The sequence below is a fragment of the Podarcis erhardii genome, assembly GCF_964252035.2.
Source record: "Podarcis erhardii genome assembly, chromosome: 8".
In the NCBI taxonomy this organism is placed as follows: domain Eukaryota; kingdom Metazoa; phylum Chordata; class Lepidosauria; order Squamata; family Lacertidae; genus Podarcis; species Podarcis erhardii.
Genome location: NC_138499.1, coordinates 47,084,529 through 47,104,188, shown reverse-complemented (window position 1 = coordinate 47,104,188; position 19,660 = coordinate 47,084,529). Strand labels below are relative to the sequence as shown.

The window sequence follows — 19,660 nt, the reverse complement described above, 5'->3', positions numbered from 1 at the left end:
GTGATAGCTTTCCCCAAAGAATTAGGTGAATAGTAGTTTCAGGGTGCTGAGAGTTGTTAGGAGACCCCTATTCCCCTTCCAGAGCTACCCTCCCGTAATATTTTAACAATTAATCCTTCATGACGGGGAACTCTTAAAAATTGTAGCTTTGTGAAGGGAATAGGGGCCTCCTAACAACTCTCAGACCCTTAACAAACTACAGCTCCCAGAATTCTTTGGGGGAAGCCAATACAGTGGTACCTCGGGTTAAGTACTTAATTCGTTCCAGAGGTTCGTACGTAACCTGAAACTGTTCTTAACCTAAAGCACCACTTTAGCTAATGGGGCCTCCTGCTGCCAGCACACTGCCGAAGCCCGATTTCTGTTCTTATCCTGGAGCAAAGTTCTTAACCTGAAGCACTATTTCTGGCTTAGTAGAGTGTGTAACCTGAAGCGTATGTAACCTGAAGCGTACGTAACCCGAGGTACCACTGTACTGTTTAAAGTAGCATCATAGAGCTTTTAGTGTTTTCTGTGAATGTGGCCATTATGTTGCAGTGTTGATGGTGAGGACACTGTGTGTGTGTGTGTTTCCCTCAGAACAGGGCATTCCAGACACTCACACAGCCTGAAGCTTGGGCCTCAGTTTGCCAAATGGAAGGAATGAGCCTCAAGTTAGAGCTTAAATGGTGTGGGAGAAGCATGTGGGAATCATATTGAGGATTTAGGATCTGGGAAGCTGGGGAAGAACTAATTCTTCAGGTGTAGATGCCAGGCAGGTGGATCTGTAAGGTTTGTTGGTTTTCACAAGGCATAGAAAATCCTCGTAAATTCTGATCACAGTTGCATTAAGCTGGATACAAGATTATTGTTGTCCATGATAAAAACTGTACTTTCTGTTATATTGAAGACCAACCAACCTACTGTAACCAACCTACTGTAAATTTGCTGGGAGTGAAAAAATGACCCACCCATGTTATCTAATAATCCTGTGTCTGATTAAAACAAATGGGTCTTGCCATGGCAGTCTGGCAGAGCACTTGGGGAAAAAACCTGCCTGAGGTTTACAGTTACAGTATTTTGCTGGAATACGTATAGTATATTTCAGTAGATGAATCAGATACTAATAAATTATTTTCAGTATGCTGTCATCTCTAGTAACATTGTGAAGACTTACTAGGCTTTACCTATTAATTATCACAGGAGGTGCAGTAGATCCTATCTTCAAAGTTGGCTATTTAGAAATTCAAAGCAAGTTGTTTTGTAAAGGCGAAGCCTTCATTAGTGGAAGGCTAAAGGTACAAGTTACTGCATAAATTGTTACATAAATCCTTTATGTGTGTATATACTGTACACACATCGAAATCCATAATTCATGTTGTTTCCTTAGTACCATGAAAGTATGATATGTATAGTTAAAAAAAATTCCTTGGGTTTAAATTTAGTTTTTTCTTATCAACCTGATACAGTTGTAGCCAAAACATTAACAGTTTGCATTCCACTTAGATCTTTGAAAAACAGCAGAAGCATTCCTGTTCCAAAGTTGCTGAATGTTTAATAATGGCAATTTGGGCAGAAAAGCCAGCCTAAACTAAGTTATTTTAAAATTTTCAAGTTAAGCAGGTGCTTGTAGCACTTCTGTTAAAATAAACTAAATTATCATGATCATATCCAGAATTACTAGCAAGCCAATGCCTTAACACCAATTTTCCTAAGTTTAGATGATAATTAGAGCAGTGCAGGAATCAGTTTTAGGCCACTATCTATGTATTTCATTCTAATTCACTGATTGCCTCTGCTTCAAAACAGTAAGAACCCTGCAAGCACAATTTTGCTGGCTTCTGTGCTTAGACCTGATTTAGCTCACTTTGCATCACATTGAGCCTACCCTTAATGCATATTTTCAAAGTCGATCAGGTAATATTAATGGGGAGGAACTTCAAAAAATACAGATCTCTGGGTTAAGATATTGGCACTAGAAATTGGCTCTGCACTGAGAGTTGTCTGACAATCTATCCTAGGGACGTGCTTCATGGTTCCTGGCTTATTTGACATCTTCACCTTCCTCCGCTCATTTCTTTCTCTTTCGCATTTCTTTCTACTTCATAAGGAGGGAGGCAAGAGCACCTCCTACTTGGGCACATAAGTGAGGATGGAGAATTAAACAGAACCTATAGCTTGCACTTTGCCAGACACATCACCTGCTTAACCTCTCTCTCATAGATATTTCTGCCGCGCTTCCTTTTGCATAGCAAGCCATTCCTGTCAAAACAGAATTCTAATCAAGTTTTGTTAGGCTATGGAAGGATAGAAAATAATAAAACAAGAAGTGTTCCCGAAATACATTGTTTTCACTATTTAACCTTGAATATATCTACTGTATAAGCTTCCTATTCAGACAGGCCTTTGGAAACGAAGGGGCAGGTGTTGTTTACAACTGAGCTGCTATCAGGGCAAACTGTGTTTGGATGCTGGTTTTAAATGTGTGTGTCGTTGCATTTTAACTGTTGTTGTTAACTTATTTGGTTTTTGTTACTTTGTATTCTATAATTATGTTTTTAAAGGTTGAATCCCAGTTTGAGAGAAGGGCGGGATATAAATAAATAAATTAAATAAATAAATAAGATAAAGCTGGCCTTGATCTTTTGCTGAACACTCCCTCTACCCCAGGTGAAATTGGAAATGGCAGTTTTCTTTTCTTTCTTTTTTTACATGGAGACTGATGTACAAGCCGATATATTGCAGCACTTTTCAGTGACAGGAAGAACTCTATCAGTGAAAGGCAGATTGGCTGGCTTGAAGAAAAACAAGAACAGTCCGTGCTTTCCATTATGTTGTTTTTATGGTTTTCTTTGCCACTGCTAATATTTTATCCTTCATGTGTGCACTATGCAAAACATTTGTTCATTCATCACTTCTTGTTTCCTGTAATTCTGGGATGTGTGTCTGCATATTTAACCCTAAATCTCTCTTACCAACCCTTTAAATTTGTTTTTCAGAACATGGGGAATTCGTATGCAGGGCAACTGAAATCTGCCCGTTTTGAAGAAGCCCTGCACAACTCGATAGAGGCCTCTCTAAGATGCAATAGTGTGGTTCCTCGCCCCATCTTCTCTCAGCTGTATCTTGACCCTGAGCAGCCTATTTTGCCGGAAGGTAACCAAGCAAGTATGGCATGTTTTAGTTGCCCTTCTTATCCTGGATAAAACGTTGCATATTTTTCGTTGAAAATAACTGCCTAAATATCTTCTCCTACCGTCACTTAAATGCAGGCCTCTTGTCTTTTTTTAAATAATGCTTTCTAGACGTTAAACCAAAAGTGGAAGAGCTGGACAAAGAATTGATGCAACGTTACACCCAGAATGGAATTTTGGATTTTTCTACTAGCCAAATAATTAATGAAATGGAAGAAGATGAGGAGGATGAAGACATGTCTGATTCCAATAGTCCACCAATCCCATATTCACAAAAACCTGCCCCAGAAGGGTCTTGCACTACTGATGGTTGGTTTAAGCCTTACTTATCTAAGACTTAACTTGAATTAGAATGTTTCTTTTGCAAAAGGCTACACATAGGCAGTTATGATAGCATTAATGTATAGCATTTTCCCGAAGGATAGCCATATTAGTCTGTTACAGCAAAAGCAACAGAGTTGTGTGTCATCTTGGAGTTAGCAATGCAATTATGTAAATGTCTACTTCAAAGTTCTACTAAGTTCAACAGGCTTACTCCTGAGTAAATAGATATAGGAGTTCCATCTTGCATAACAATTTTCTTAGTCTTCAAGTTGCCACAAAACTCTGAATTGCATTAATTTAATGTATGCAGCTGTGATTCTGTGCTCAGTTACATGTCCACGGCTTTCCATTCAGTCTGAATTAGCTTTTGTTGTATGTAAAGTAGATGCAAAATGTTTTGATCTTTTTGTAATTCATACGACTTTGAATTGCAAGCAATAATTGTGACAGTTAACGTTGTATTGCTTGAGGATATTTTAGTGCCCATAGTAGCAGGGCCAGCCGGCCTATGAGGCAAGGTGAGGTGGCAGGATCTGCAGGTGGAGCAAATCAGTTTCCAAGGAACGTATTGCTATTTAAATCCAAAAATTTATATTAAAGCTGGGAAATGCTTTAACAAGAAGACTTTAATAGGCTACAGTGAGCATTTGTAATATTCCTATAAAATTATAAATGAAATTAATATCTAGGGACAGCTTCTTTATAAACAAGGCTGCCTTAGTTTGTGATTTTCTGGAGTGCTGCAATAAGATGTGGGCAAATGTTGTTGTTTTTCCTTACCCACACACCTTTGTTCAGTTTCCCATCACCTTAATAGCTGCTGGTTTCATGATTAGTGTCCTTAACAGAGCATCCAGGATATGTGTCAAGCACAAATAATACCAGTCAAGTTGTTTGGTTGTAAACTGCCATTTTTCTGCACTGTGTGAGAGCTGACACCTTAATTTCAGCACCAATTAGGTAGCCAGGTATTTAATACCTGATCAGCTGCTGTGAAGTTGAAAGTGGAAGAGACTGTGAATTGCAATTCTTATGCAGATCTTGGTGGGTAATTTCTTATGCCTTATCTTAAAGCAGCACAATAACAGGTCTGTACCCCACAGAGGGGATGTTAATTGTTAGTGTTAAGAAAAGAGGAGTGGGGAGTGGAGAAAGGGATGCAATCTTTGCTTTACACAGCAGCAGTGCTTTTGTTTTATTTTCACAGCTGTGTTGGCCAAACTCCTTTCCTTTTAGCATATGAGTTCTGTGAGGTTTTTATTTTATTTTAGATGAGGTGATTGTAGAATGCAGTCTCTCATTGGCTAAAAAAACAGTCACTGAACTTTTTTGGAAAGACAGAAATATTTTAGCAATTTGTTCATACTTAATGTCTTTATCGTTTTGCTTTATCATTAACATGTTGCTTTGCATTATTGAAGTGTTCAGCAAACTTTTCCAGTGTGTTTTTGCAAGGCCTGGAGAAGTAACAGTCATGTTTGCAGAATGCACTGAGGGATTTAGTATTTCAGTGCTCCACACTGGAGGCAAAGATTCATACATTGAATGGTGACCCCTTGAAATTTACATAAGGTGCTACTTCACTTCATCATCCCTCCACAGATTTTTGTGTGTGTATCAAGTCCCCATGAAATAAGTGGCAAAGTTCAAGTACATTGTGTATTGTAAAGTATTTAAAATAATAATAATTCCCATTTGAATACATTTATTATAGAATTTATTAGTTGTTTTACGTTAGCGATGGCAAAGCAATATCGCAAAAGGTGGAGGAATCCTTTAAAACAAGAAAAAATAATAAAATCAATATAGATACCAGTAGTAAAATTCAAGGTATTTGACAATGGACATGGCTATATAATGGTAACTGTAACCATGTGGAAGTTTAATTATTCAGCTGCTTACAAGTTCATTTTAAATTCTATATTCCATGCCTTTAAAGTCGACCAACAAATGTAAACATTCAAGAACCAATGCTTGTCTTTTCAAAAGATGTTTGTTAAAGACAGCGAGGACCTTAGAGCCCTTAACCTTACATTCTGGATATCATGATTGATCTAGTTCACTGGGTCACAATTAGCTAAGTACTGCGACCCCCCCTGTTTTTCAAAAGTCAAGCCATGGACCCCCTACTTTTGAAAATTTTGATATCTCTATTGTAGTTTTTCTTATGTGAATGGTGGTTCAGACCCCCTGGGAAGGTTATGCAGACTTCCAGGGGTCCAGGGACAACCATTTTGGAACCACTGGTCTAGATGGTGTAAATGCATTCAATGTAACCATGGATAGTATAAATGTGTATGCCCCTTGTGAATGTAAGCATGTTGCCATCAGTCAGTTATATTAGACAAAATAGGTAATAAACACCTGCTGTCGGTTACATTGTTTGCGATCTAGCAAAAGTTCACTCCAATAGCATAGTACTCAGGCCACTGGGATTCGAATCAAACTATGTGCCATCAACTTCAATAGGTTTTAAGCAAGAATTTTTTTTAAAGATACATGTTTTAATATAGTTTTTATTAAACTTTTTTGTGTTGCAAAACAAACAGGTAAACAGAGAAAAGTGCATCTACACTCTCCATTTTCAATTCATTGTCTTTTTCAAAGTTCAGTTGCATTTAGTGAGATACATTGTTGTCATAGATATCTTGCATTTGGGGGAAAGGGGGAGGGGGAATTTTTTCAGATAATAATTTATAATAATAATAATTTATTATTTATACCCCGCCCATCTGGCTGAGCTTCCGCAGCCACTCTGGGTGGCTCCCAATCGAGTGCCAAAAACAATACAGCATTAAACATTAAAAACTTCCCTAAACAGGGCTGCCTTCAGATGTCTTAGATTAAATAATTTGTGAAACAGAAAGGAAAGTTGGTTGTGTTGATCCATAAGGAAAAAAATCCATGTTCAGGCCTAATAAAGATAGATAGCCTGGCCATAGTTTTACACACAATTTGAGATTACTCTTGTTAAACTGTGGGTTATGTTGATTCAGTTGCTCTTGGGGCAACCCCATCTGCATTTCTTTAGAAGAAAATGTAAGATTTTTTTTACTTCAGAGAAGTAGATTTGCATTCCTTAATGATTTCTTGCTTTGAGCTAACACTGACATTCCTGGTCCAAAATGCTGTTGTCTTTGCTGAGACAATACCAGAAGTGCAAACAAACTCTTGAGTACTTAAGGAAAATAACAATGAACTCTGCGTTAAAACAACAACCACTAATGGTTTGTGTCAGCTAAAATGGAACAGGCTGCCTAGCTTCAGAACTTTTCAAATGTTAAGAATATCATTAAATGCTGTAACTCTTACATTCTTGGGAGTTCAGAGGCCAGGTTTAAGCTTCAGCTGTAGATACAAAATAAACAGCAGCTCACATATATTTAATCTTTAATTTCTAGTTATATAAATATATGTGAGCTTGTCTGGGAGCTTTTTATTGACCGCAGAGCAGAGTAAGAATGCTTTGAGTAAAGTAATAAATATATTTGGTGTATTTTCTCTTGGAATGATGCATTTAATTTGAACATGCTTATTTTTCTCTCTATTCCATATTTCCCCTCCCTCTTACCTAAAATGTCCCAAGTAGGAAGGGATATCTTTTTTTAAAAAAATATATATATTTTATTAGGATTTTTAAACATAAATGCAAAGATAAAAAACAGTATAACATATATCATAACATACTTTCTTAACATCTTTGGACTCCCTCGCACCTCCCGCTCCCATTTGCATCATTGTCAATTCTTGCCCGCAATTTATCATCTTATTTAGACTCTTGTGTCAGATTCATTTAATTATAATCTATTAATTCTCCAATAGGTTTATAATTTTTCCTCAAACTTACTTATCATCTTAATTCCATCTAGTTTAGTGGTGCACAATTATTTATGATCTAGCATCCTTTCTTAACATTCAACCAAATTACAGTGTTTTTTTAAATAAATCTTGAATTTCTTCCAATCTTCTTCGACCCTCTCTTCTCCCAGGTCTCGGATTCTGCCAGTCATCTCGGCTAGTTCCATATAGTCCATCAGTTGCATCTGCCACTCTTCCAGTGTGGGTAGATCTTGAGTTTTCCAATTCTTAGCGATGAGTATCCTTGCTGCCGTTGTTGCGTACATGAAAAATGTTCGGTCCTTCTTTAACACCTTCTGGCCGACAATGCCCAAAAGGAAGGCCTCTGGTTTCTTGGTGAAGGTATACTTAAATACCTTTTTCAGCTCATTATATATCATTTCCCAGAAGGCCTTCACCCTAGGGCAAGTCCACCAGAGGTGAAAGAATGTTCCTTCATTTTCTTTACATTTCCAACATTTATTATCAGACAAATGGTATATCTTGGCAAGTTTGACTGGGGTCATGTACCATCTATATATCATTTTCATTACATTTTCCTTCAAAGCATTACATGCAGTGAAGTTCAACCCAGTGGTCCACAACCTTTCCCAGTCCTCAAACATGATATTATACCCAATGTCCTGTGCCCACTTTATCATAGCTGATTTAACCATTTCATCTTGTGTATTCCATTTTAACAGCAAGTTATACATTCTTGAAAGTACCTTAGTCTTTGGTTCTAGCAATTCTGTTTCCAACTTCGATTTCTCCACCTGGAACCCTAACTTTTTGTCGTTTTTAAAAACTTCTTTAATCTGAGCATAATGTAACCAGTCTCACACTTTATCCTTCATTTTCTCCAAACTCTGCAATTTCCAATTGTCTCCATCTTTTTCTAATATTTCCCAATATTTTGGCCATTTGGCCTCCATATTAGGTCTTTTTCGGGCCTTAGCTTCCAGAGGTGAAAGCCACCTTGGAGTTTTGTTTTCCAATAAGTCTTTGTATTTTGTTCAGACATTAAACACTGCTTTCCTGACAATATGATTCTTAAAGGCCTTATTGATCTTAACCTTATCATACCATAAGTATGCATGCCAACCAAAAGCATTGTTAAAACCTTCCAGGTCCAGTACGTCGGTGTTTTCGAGAAGTAGCCAGTCTTTTAGCCAGCAGAAAGCTGCGGCTTCATAGTACAGCTTTAGGTCTGGCAGGGCAAAGCCCCCTCTTTCTTTCGCATCAGTTAATATCTTAAACTTAATTCTGGGCTTTTTGCCCTGCCAGACAAATTTAGAGATATCTCTCTGCCACTTCCGGAAGCACTCCGTCTTGTCCACAATCTGTAATGTTTGAAACAAAAACATTTTTGGCAATACATTCATCTTAATAGCAGCAATTTGGCCTAGCAAAGAAAGCTTCAATTTTGTCCAACTGTCCAAGTCTCTCTTAATTTCAGACCAACATTTTTCATAGTTATCCTTAAATAGACTCAGATTTTTTGCTGTTATGTTTACCCCTAGGTACTTTACTTTTTTAACCACAGTTAGTTCTGTCTCTCTCTGAAACCGTTCTGACTCTGTATCTGTCAAATTTTTTCCCAACACCTTAGTTTTCTGTTTATTTAATTTAAATCCCGCCACCCGACCAAAGTCTTGAATCAGTTGTAATACTCTTTTTGTGCTAGATTCTGGCTCCTGCAGAGTCAAAACTAGGTCATCTGCAAAGGCTTTAAGTTTATATTGTTTCGCTCCGACCTGAATCCCTTCCACCAACCGGTCCCCTCTGATCATATTCAAGAGCACCTCCAGAACCGAAATAAATAACAAAGGGGAAATCGGGCAGCCTTGTCGTGTTCCTTTTTCAATTTTGAACTCTTCTGTAACCACATTGTTAACTATCAATTTAGCCTTTTGTTCTGAGTATATTGCATCAATCCCATTCTCAAAACCCCGTCCCACTCCCATTTCTTTTAGATTTCCCTTCATAAATTTCCAAGAGATATTATCAAAGGCCTTCTCCGCATCTATGAAGATTAACACTGCTTTTGTGTTTATGTCTGTTTGCAAAAGTTCCAAGATGTCAATAATGTTCCTTGTATTAGCAAACATGTGTCTACCTGGGAGAAAGCCTGCCTGGTCTTTATGAATTACTTCATTTAGAACTCTTTTAAATCTACTTGCCAAAACATCTGCAAATATTTTGTAATCCACATTTAAAAGGGAGATGGGACGATAGTTCTTGAGTTGTGTCTTTTCAGTTTCCGATTTTGGTATCAATGTGATGAAGGCTTCCTTCCACGATTCCGGCGCCCCAAGTAGGAAGGGATATCTATCCATTGTAAAGAGTTGCGTCTGGCCCTCCAGATGTTTTGTGACTACAACTCCCATCATCCCTGACCACTGGTCCTGTTAGCTAGAGATGATGGGAATTGTAGTCACAAAACATCTGGAGGGCTGAGTTTGCCTATGCCTGTCATAAATCCTGGCTACGCCCATGGTGTATTGTCAACTGTTTTAAGTCCTGCGCTATTCTCTTTGCTGATTCTTCATGTGAAAGTTTTAATCTGCCCTTAGATAAAGTAAATCTACCAATGGGGATAAATTTACAGCTTCTTCTGACCAGGAAGACCAGAAGCTGTTTTTCATCTGCTTCTACCTTCTAATGGGGTAGCAAAAAGCTACCCTTTAGCTGTTACTGGACTACATCACCCATAATCCCTGACCATTAGCTTTTCTGATTGGAGCTGCTGAGAGTTGCAATGAAAATCTAGTATTAGTAGAGCTTACACAAGTAAACATGTATTACTATTCTTTCCTAAATGGAGAAGAAATTGTTGGCAAGGATGAGTTTTTGGGGGTTTTTAAACCACAAAATTAACAATACTTAACTGTTGTAGATTTAATAGAATAGAATCAACATTTTAAAATCAGGTGGTGGTGGTGATGGTGGTTCTTGTTATTTCTTACCTACTTACCTACTCTTCATCCAGAATAGGCTACAACAATTTAAGAGTACAATAATAAAATCAGGTAAAACCACAATCAACAGAATAGTGTATATCCTAAAAAATAAACCTCAGGAGACAAAGTCCCAGGGTAAAGAGGGAACATCTTCAGCATAGGCCAAAAAGTGCATAATGAAGGTGCCAGATGCACATCCGTGGGGAGGGGAGGTATTCCACAGGTTAGGGCCTTGGTCATATACAACCCTGAACTTCTAAGAGCCGTGCGGCTCCTCACCCCTACTGCTGATCATAATAGCAGAGAGTCTTTTGTGCTGATAAAAGCTTCTTGCAGACAGGTTCAGGGAGACTTTGTTCACATACTATGCTTAAAATTCACTCAAACCAGATGGCTTTAGTAATGTCAAATGCAATACAGTATTTGAACTTTCAAGAGTTAATACTCATTCAGGCACACCCACATACCGTGGAATAATGATGATAGCAAATAAGACATCAAAGCTGCTTGCTTATCACTTGTGGTATTTGTTTCCCTTATCAGTCATCTCTGGGTAATTCTGGCCATGGCAATGCTCTTTATATAACACAGCAGTAATCACTACTGTAAGTCCCAGCAAGAACTCTGAGACAGTATCTTCAATAACAGCTGTCAAAGATAACTCTGAATGTGTGCATAACTTTATTTAACTTGAGATATTTATATCCCAACTCATCGCAAAACTTTGAGGCAACTTACAATATATAAAAACATAAGAGAATTAAATATAAACAACACTATAGTCAGTTTGATTCCCTCCTCCGGAAAAATGAATTTAAAGAAATTGTGTCCTTCGGAAAGATGATAGTTGCAAATAATAAAGATTCAGGATTGTAACCCCAATTTATGGGAAATAAAAACCTGGGGAAATATTTCAATGTCGCTAAAATTTCCAGTAGAAATATTGGTTTAAAAGGCAAAACAAGTCTGCTTCATTGCCAGTAGCTATCACCCTACAATTCAGTGGGTCAGACTGAATTGTAAAGGGAGAGAGAAAGGGGCCTGTACTCTTTCTTTGCGCCTGCCTTGCCTGCCTCTGAGATACACTGAGAAAACCTCACTGTTAATTTATCAACAGGTTTTTCCACAAAAAATGTGGAATAAAAATTAATCGCACAAATATTACTGTATTTCATGGTAGTTGCTTAACACACAAACTGCTATCTTCTGTCATAGGTCTACATTTGTTTCATAAATTACTACTTTGTCTAGTGCCCTTTGTCCATAGACTTTAGAGGGCTTGGTGAAATATTGAAGCAGGGCAGGCAATTGTTTCATGAGATCTTTTGCATGGAGGGCGTGGCAGTGTAGCACCCTGCTTGTGGTTAACGCTTAGCTGGAATGAAATATTCAACGCAGCAATAGAGAAATTAAAATAGTAATTTATTTGTCAGACAAATAAATAAGAGGCTCAGTGGTACGTGGTTACCAAGCTCTGGCCTGGCCTCCTGCCATTCTGGCCAGCACTTATATTCCCTTAATCCAGCCCCCTTTGCTCCTCCTGTGGCTGCCTCTGTCCAATCAGCCTGGTTGAAATTCCTATTGGCTGTTTGCTAGAGCCAATCACAAAAGATACACCCACAAGAGATACACCCACTTCCTTGCCCTTATAAGGGAGACAAAGAGCTATATATAAATGACAAATAAGTAATAATATATCTTACATGGAATCTTAATTACCAGCTCACCTCTTGCCCTTCTTGCCCTATTGCCTTCTAAAACAAATGGTTTAATCTTACATTTTATGTTCAACAGATGTCAAGGATCTTGAGTTTCACATAAACATTGAAAGATTTCCTTCATTTAATGTTTCTAAACAAATGCCTGACAACCATATATCAAGACTGCCCGGATGGCGTCTTCTGTCTGGCAGGGGGGCTAGGCTGGTGGCTGACTTAATTTCAGGATAAATACAACTCTTACAACCATATGAAATAAGAATCTAGCATTCCTTAAATCCTTTGCATAATTACATTTAAGCCAATATATTTAAGCTAATATATTTCATACATTTATCATAGGTAGCCTCTTAAAAGAATAAAGCTTCTCAAAGTGAAAAGGAAGGAACTCAATAAAACACAGCTTTTAAAAGAAGCCTCTTCAGTTTGCACCTCCCCCTTTCCCCCTCCTCTCCAGCCTCAAAATAAAATAGGAAGAAGCTGCTTCTTCTGCCAAGCCAGTTGCCTTTCCAACATTTAACACATTTTAACCTTTTTTAACTCTCTTAGTTTAAGAAACAGCTTTAGAAGAGACTTCCCCAAAAAATGTTCTCTTTCCAGCTAAATGTTTCTCCCCATTGCTCCTGGCCTTTTAACCTTAGAAAGAAGATCTGGCTCATTTTACTGGGAGGCACATTGGTATTATCTTCCCCATTCCTAATGGTGTTTTCTCAGCCTTGGGGCAGCATATGTAATTCTCCCTTTTTATGACTTTGAGAATTGTTTTTCTACTATAAATCAATGGGGCCCTTCTTGTCTTAGGAGGAAAAACATCTTGCCAAGGTTCTTTTAGGCAGCTGGTCTTTTGCCTGGCATGAAACATTTGAAAATCCTTTTTTTTTAAGCTCATTTTTAAATACAAGCCTTGATTGAAATATATAGAAGCTTTGATAAACATGCAGGCTTATGATTAGATGCCTCATTCCCCCCTTTCAAGCTCAAGGACCTTCATCCCAAGTGTCCTTGATAGCTTGACCTTCATCATATTCCTGAGGTAAAGCTCTGTATAGGGCCATGATATGAGGTAGAGTTTCATTTGAAACCATCTTGCTAATTGTACTTCTAAAACATGAAATGATACATGGCATCATACATAAAACCAATACTACTACTGTCAAGAAAAACAAGCAAGACAATAGTATCCCTTTGAGTCCTGTGACATTAGGTAACCAATTGGTGAGCCATCCCATATCCCATCCTTCCCATGTTTGTACTGGGACATGTGCTATATTCTCCATCTTTGTGGCCAACACACGGATTGCCTCACCATTATCAGAAATGTTAAAGCAACAGGCATTCCCTGTCAAGTTCAAGACTCCACATAGGCCTCCCTGCCTGGCAAGTACATAATCCATTCCCATTTTCAGCTGCAAAATGGCGGCTCTACTTTCATCCAACTGTTGTGCAATAAGTCTCAAACTCTGGGCCGTTGCATTGGTTACAAGTTCCACTACTGCTTGCAATCGAATTATTCTGTTTAGATTATAAATAGGATCCCGTGCCCCTTGTATGAGCTCACCAGGATTCCAGGAGGCAGGATCATAATAGGCTATAATGCGCTCTGGCGGCCAATCATCAGTACCGCTCCAACTTTGGGTACTTCCTCCTGCTATATGAGAAATATCAGCATTCCTTCGTGTTCGCCTGGCCGAACTAGTGGGCATAATCCACATTGGTGGTAATACCCAACCCAAGAAACAAGTCCCACTCCATTTGGAAGGGAGTTTCTTGTATGCCCATTCTCCACATATCCACCACAACCATCGGGTCTGAGGTTTTTGGTACGGGGAATACAGAAGGCGAAATACCAAAAGGGGTAGAGAGTTCACAGTGCAGTATGTTAGATTGCCTTTTTCTGTCACAGTTATGTTCCACACCACTTTCCATGCATGAATAAAAGGAGGTGCACAGGGCAAGGCATTCCGAGTTCGATAGGTAGTACCGTGTGCCCAGGTATGACTATTCTTCTTATAATCCCAAGTATAGTGACAATGAGAAGAGCCTATCATGGGAGAATCAGCTGCATCTGATGATTTATGTACACAGAATTCCCCTTGTACAGGTATAACTCGTAATGGTTTAGTTGAGTTCCATCCGGGGAAATTCTGTATTTCAGTTTGGTGTGGCATTTCGCTTACCATACCAATAGCATCTAATGGTATCGGTAATAACGGCATACCTCCCTCTGAATCATCTGGCCCAAGAGAGCAAACAAGGCAATTGGTCCTATTTGCAACATTAGCTACCATTTCAGCTAAACCTACCCACATATTGTGGTCATGGCTGAATCCATATTTAGCCAATTTGGTCAGATTCAAGGACCCTTCCCCTTCCCAAGGGATCAGGATTAATAAAATCATGTTGATGTCTAGTATATGCATTCCTTCCACAAAAGATTACCTTATTGTGATAGCAAATAATTATTAGCCCCAATATAATTCCCCCAGTGACAGAAATGGGGAACCACCAAGACCAAAACATATATCCCGAGGATCCCCAATGAGTAATATTTCTGATAATTGTTCCACAAGGGGGGCAGTCAATCAATTGTATTAGAGAATCTTTCCGTTCACAGTCGCTGGTTCAGACGCTCCTCAAGCTTCAGGCGTGCGCAGGTCAGCCAGCTTCCAGGTTGTGGCTGCAGCAGGCCGGTCGTCAAATGTTGCCCGTGACCTAGCCCGTTCCCGGTAGGGCTAGATACAGGGGTTTTTGGAGAGAGTTAGTTTTAAAGGATTAGAGGGGTCACCTTTGCACGTCCAACTGCCTTCAGACTTCTTCAAACGAGAGTGATGAATCCAGGGGGTCACCTCAGCTACCTTCACCGCTGTTGGAGTAGAGAGCAAGACGGTGTAAGGTCCACGCCACTTAGGTGCAAGTGGATCGCGTTTCCACTCTTTCACCCATACGCTATCGCCAGCCTGGAACTGATGAATCAGCTCGGCAATGCTGCACGGCGTGCGCTCGAGGGCCCACCTGTTAAGAGAAACAAAAACACGGGAGAGAGATTGCACTTGTCCCTGTGTCACATGGTCTCCTATTTGTTTAAGGTCAGCTGGAATATCCTGAACAAAGGAGGGCGGTCTCCCATACAGGAGCTCAAAAGGTGACAACTTAAGTCTTTTTGTGGGTGCACACCGAACACGAAACAGTGTTATGGGTAACACATCTACCCTTCTGAGACTTTAGACATATTAGTGGGCTTCTGGCATGCCCTGCGGATACCTTGCACAAGTGTCTGGCGGTAGGTGGTAAGTCTGGCCAGGTGAATTGCATTGTTTGGATCCCAATTAGGATCTTCCAAGGGAAAGTTATCTTGGAGATGACGGTCAATATTATAAATATTTCCCGCTCTGGCCTGCTCACGCAAATATATCTGTGCCTTTTCAATTATGTCTCTCCTTTCCTCAGTGGTGAACAGAGTATTTAGGAGCTGGCGACAATCTGTCCAAGTAGGGCTATGAGTATTTATTATTGAAGTCACCAAGTCCATCATAGCCTGAGGTTTTTCTGCAAAAGATGGGGTGTGTGTTTTCCAATTCATCAGATCTGTAGTTGTGAATGGAATATATTGCAGGGTCGAAGTTCGAGGTGGCCGTGGTCCGGGTTGCCCATTAACCAGCGCAGGCTCCTCAAGTGCATCAAATACTCTTCTAAGAGGGGCTACTACGTGATCTTTCTCTTCACTTTGCTCTAGGGGCCTCAAATCATAGGGGATGGTATCTGTCGCAAGGCGTTCTTTTAGCAGCTTTATACGCCTGGCTGTATTGCTTGCTGACCGAGCAAGGTCTCCCTGTAACTTCTGTAACATTTCTCTGGGACTTGGATGTACAGGGGTTTGGGGTGGGCAATCAGTTGTTCCACTAAAGGAGACTGTAGATGGAGGTCTATTAGGAGTCACAGGTGGAATAACCACTTCTGCTTGGGCTTTATTATAGAACTCCAATGCCTCCTGAAGATATTTATCATAATCTATCAAGGAATCAAGCTCTGTGACTCCACTCCCATTATTCATTCCAGTTTCTTGCCTTGGGGTTACAACTGGTGGAGTGTTTGGATTAAGCTCCCTTCGATGTGGAGCATAGGGTGGAGGTGGAAGCACCTCTTCCTCTGGCCCCTCAAAAATGGGTTTGAGTTTATTTGGCAAGATTCCTTTCCTAGCTTCGGCTTTTACAGCCAATAATTTGCATCGTTTGACTTTGCATTCCCTTATCCATGGAGGATTTTTATTTAATGTGCTCAGCCAGGAATCTATATATGGAAATTGTTCTGGGCACCCTCCAGTTTCTTTGGCGATATCAGTCCAAAGTTTGCTTACTAAATTTATATCAAAGGTTCCCTGAGATGGCCATCCAGTAATTTGTTTTGGCCATTCTAGTTCACATAACGTTCTCAAGCGCTCTGGCGTCATTTTGACTCCATATGCCCCTGAGAAGGCTTTCTTAAAATTATTTAACATACACTCAAGAGGTGTATTTTCCCCCTTTGAACCCCCAACTCCCATTGTATGGCCCTGTGAAGTATCCACTCAGTCACTCACAGACGCGCTTCGTGGGTTTCCTTGCCTAGTGAAGTCGGCCTTACTAGGAACCGAAGTACTGCCCACTCCACACTCAGGTCAGCTACAGATTGCTCTGTACTTTCTCACACATACAATGCGCTGGATACTTCACCACACTCTACCTCCCAATCCTTCCCTTTCCCTACACCAGATCACCATCTGATGTACCCAACCACCTAGCGTACTCAGTTTCCCCTTACTGAGACGCAGAAGTTTGATCAAGACTTCTCTTCCTCCCAATTAATTGGAGGGCCAAAAATCCCTTTGTGCACTTACCCTTGGTTGGTTCCCTGTTTCCCCCGGTCCGTCGCCGCCAGTGAGCAGGGTATCAGACAGACGAGTCTTCTGCGTTCCCCCTGGAAAAAATTACCAGTGCGCGCTTTGGGTAAGCAGTTGTCCTCTCTCTTGTACCCTGCCCAGTAGGGCGAAGGGGCTGCGTTCCAGCAGACCACTTATCCGAGTCACAGGGCACCATAAAATGTAGCACCCTGCTTGTGGTTAACGCTTAGCTGGAATGAAATATTCAACGCAGCAATAGAGAAATTAAAATAGTAATTTATTTGTCAGACAAATAAATAAGAGGCTCAGTGGTACGTGGTTACCAAGCTCTGGCCTGGCCTCCTGCCATTCTGGCCAGCACTTATATTCCCTTAATCCAGCCCCCTTTGCTCCTCCTGTGGCTGCCTCTGTCCAATCAGCCTGGTTGAAATTCCTATTGGCTGTTTGCTAGAGCCAATCACAAAAGATACACCCACAAGAGATACACCCACTTCCTTGCCCTTATAAGGGAGACAAAGAGCTATATATAAATGACAAATAAGTAATAATATATCTTACATGGAATCTTAATTACCAGCTCACCTCTTGCCCTTCTTGCCCTATTGCCTTCTAAAACAAATGGTTTAATCTTACATTTTATGTTCAACAGATGTCAAGGATCTTGAGTTTCACATAAACATTGAAAGATTTCCTTCATTTAATGTTTCTAAACAAATGCCTGACAACCATATATCAAGACTGCCCGGATGGCGTCTTCTGTCTGGCAGGGGGGCTAGGCTGGTGGCTGACTTAATTTCAGGATAAATACAACTCTTACAACCATATGAAATAAGAATCTAGCATTCCTTAAATCCTTTGCATAATTACATTTAAGCCAATATATTTAAGCTAATATATTTCATACATTTATCATAGGTAGCCTCTTAAAAGAATAAAGCTTCTCAAAGTGAAAAGGAAGGAACTCAATAAAACACAGCTTTTAAAAGAAGCCTCTTCAGTTTGCACCTCCCCCTTTCCCCCTCCTCTCCAGCCTCAAAATAAAATAGGAAGAAGCTGCTTCTTCTGCCAAGCCAGTTGCCTTTCCAACATTTAACACATTTTAACCTTTTTTAACTCTCTTAGTTTAAGAAACAGCTTTAGAAGAGACTTCCCCAAAAAATGTTCTCTTTCCAGCTAAATGTTTCTCCCCATTGCTCCTGGCCTTTTAACCTTAGAAAGAAGATCTGGCTCATTTTACTGGGAGGCACATTGGTATTATCTTCCCCATTCCTAATGGTGTTTTCTCAGCCTTGGGGCAGCATATGTAATTCTCCCTTTTTATGACTTTGAGAATTGTTTTTCTACTATAAATCAATGGGGCCCTTCTTGTCTTAGGAGGAAAAACATCTTGCCAAGGTTCTTTTAGGCAGCTGGTCTTTTGCCTGGCATGAAACATTTGAAAATCCTTTTTTTTTAAGCTCATTTTTAAATACAAGCCTTGATTGAAATATATAGAAGCTTTGATAAACATGCAGGCTTATGATTAGATGCCTCAGCAGTATTAGGCGTAGTTGTTCTCCTTAGTTGCTCTGAGTAAGTGGATCAAGACAACAGTAAATCACTTGTAGATATTTCATGATGTATTATTTCTTTTCAGGTTTTTGTCAAGCAGGCAAAGATTTGAGGTTAGTTTCGCTGTGTATGGAACAGATCGATATCCCAGCAGGATTCCTGTTAGTAGGAGCCAAGTCTCCAAACCTTCCCGAGCACATTCTAGTCTGTGCTGTTGACAAGAGGTTTTTGCCAGATGACCATGGAAAAAATGCACTTTTAGGTAAAAGGTTTTCATTAATTATTCTTCATGTTTTATGATAAATGTATAATTGACCAAAGCTTTGGGTTAATGGTAGGCTAGGCCAATTCAGTACATGGATTTCACACCGGAATATGCAGACATTTGTTTTTAAAGCTTTTTATAAACAAAGCATGAATCCAGTTTTTCAATTTTAATATCATTAAAGCAAGGGTGGGGAGCCTCTAACTATCCAGATGTCATTAGACCAACTCCCATCAGCCCTAGCCAGCATGGCCAATGGTCAGGTATGATGAGAGTTGTAGTCCACCAACATCTGGAAGATAAGAGGTTTCTTACACTTGTGTAAGATTTCCCAAATCCTCAAAATATCCTGCAGTCCTGTACCTACTTAACCTGGTTTTAAGCCCATGGAAATCAGTGGGACTGACTTTTGAGGACACATGTAAAAGATTGCCCTGATTGTTTCTCATACTTGCCATAGAAGTCCATGCCCCATTATGTGCAGCCCATTGTTGACCAGAGGTTTAAATAACCACTTTCTGCTTAATAGGGGCAGCAAGCAATTGCCCCAGATGAGTGTTTCAGCTCTTGGGTGGAGTTTCTCTAGGCTAGGATCAGGTTTATCAAGTGAGGATAGGCGTGATTCAGTAGAGCCTATTTGTGACAGGAATGTAGAATCTGAGATAGTCCAAGGCCAGAGGCAGGAATTTGGTTTGCTGGACACAGAGGGAAGATAAGGGCTCTGGAGTCTGGAACACGCTGGACAAGTATTTTGACCCCTGGGAAAGATGATGCCTGGATCATAACATAGGAGCTCCAGGTCTTCATGACATGTTGCTCAGACTGGGACATCAGTTATACAGAGAAGAATTGCATGTTGTTGGAATCTGGGTGGTGGTGGTTCCTACTTTTTGCTGACTCAGAAACCACCAGCTTTTAATTTCTTACACCAGGGGTGAGGAAATATCTCTCCA

At 39.9% G+C, this 19,660-nt stretch overlaps 1 protein-coding gene across 2 annotated transcripts in view; it reads left to right on the top strand.

Annotated features, from left to right (window-relative positions):
- Window positions 1-19,660, top strand: part of GREB1L (GREB1 like retinoic acid receptor coactivator) — a 169,474-nt gene that overhangs the window by 83,014 nt on the left and 66,800 nt on the right. Inside the window, exons 4-6 of one of the 2 annotated variants that reach the window (XM_081873563.1) lie at window positions 2,979-3,135; window positions 3,285-3,482; window positions 18,528-18,704. In XM_081873563.1, the coding sequence (XP_081729689.1) occupies window positions 2,982-3,135; window positions 3,285-3,482; window positions 18,528-18,704 (529 nt within the window). In that variant the 5' untranslated portion in view covers window positions 2,979-2,981. Of the gene's footprint in view, window positions 1-2,978; window positions 3,148-3,284; window positions 3,483-18,527; window positions 18,705-19,660 lie in introns of both variants that reach the window. The other variant, XM_081873564.1, reaches the window with a different exon arrangement.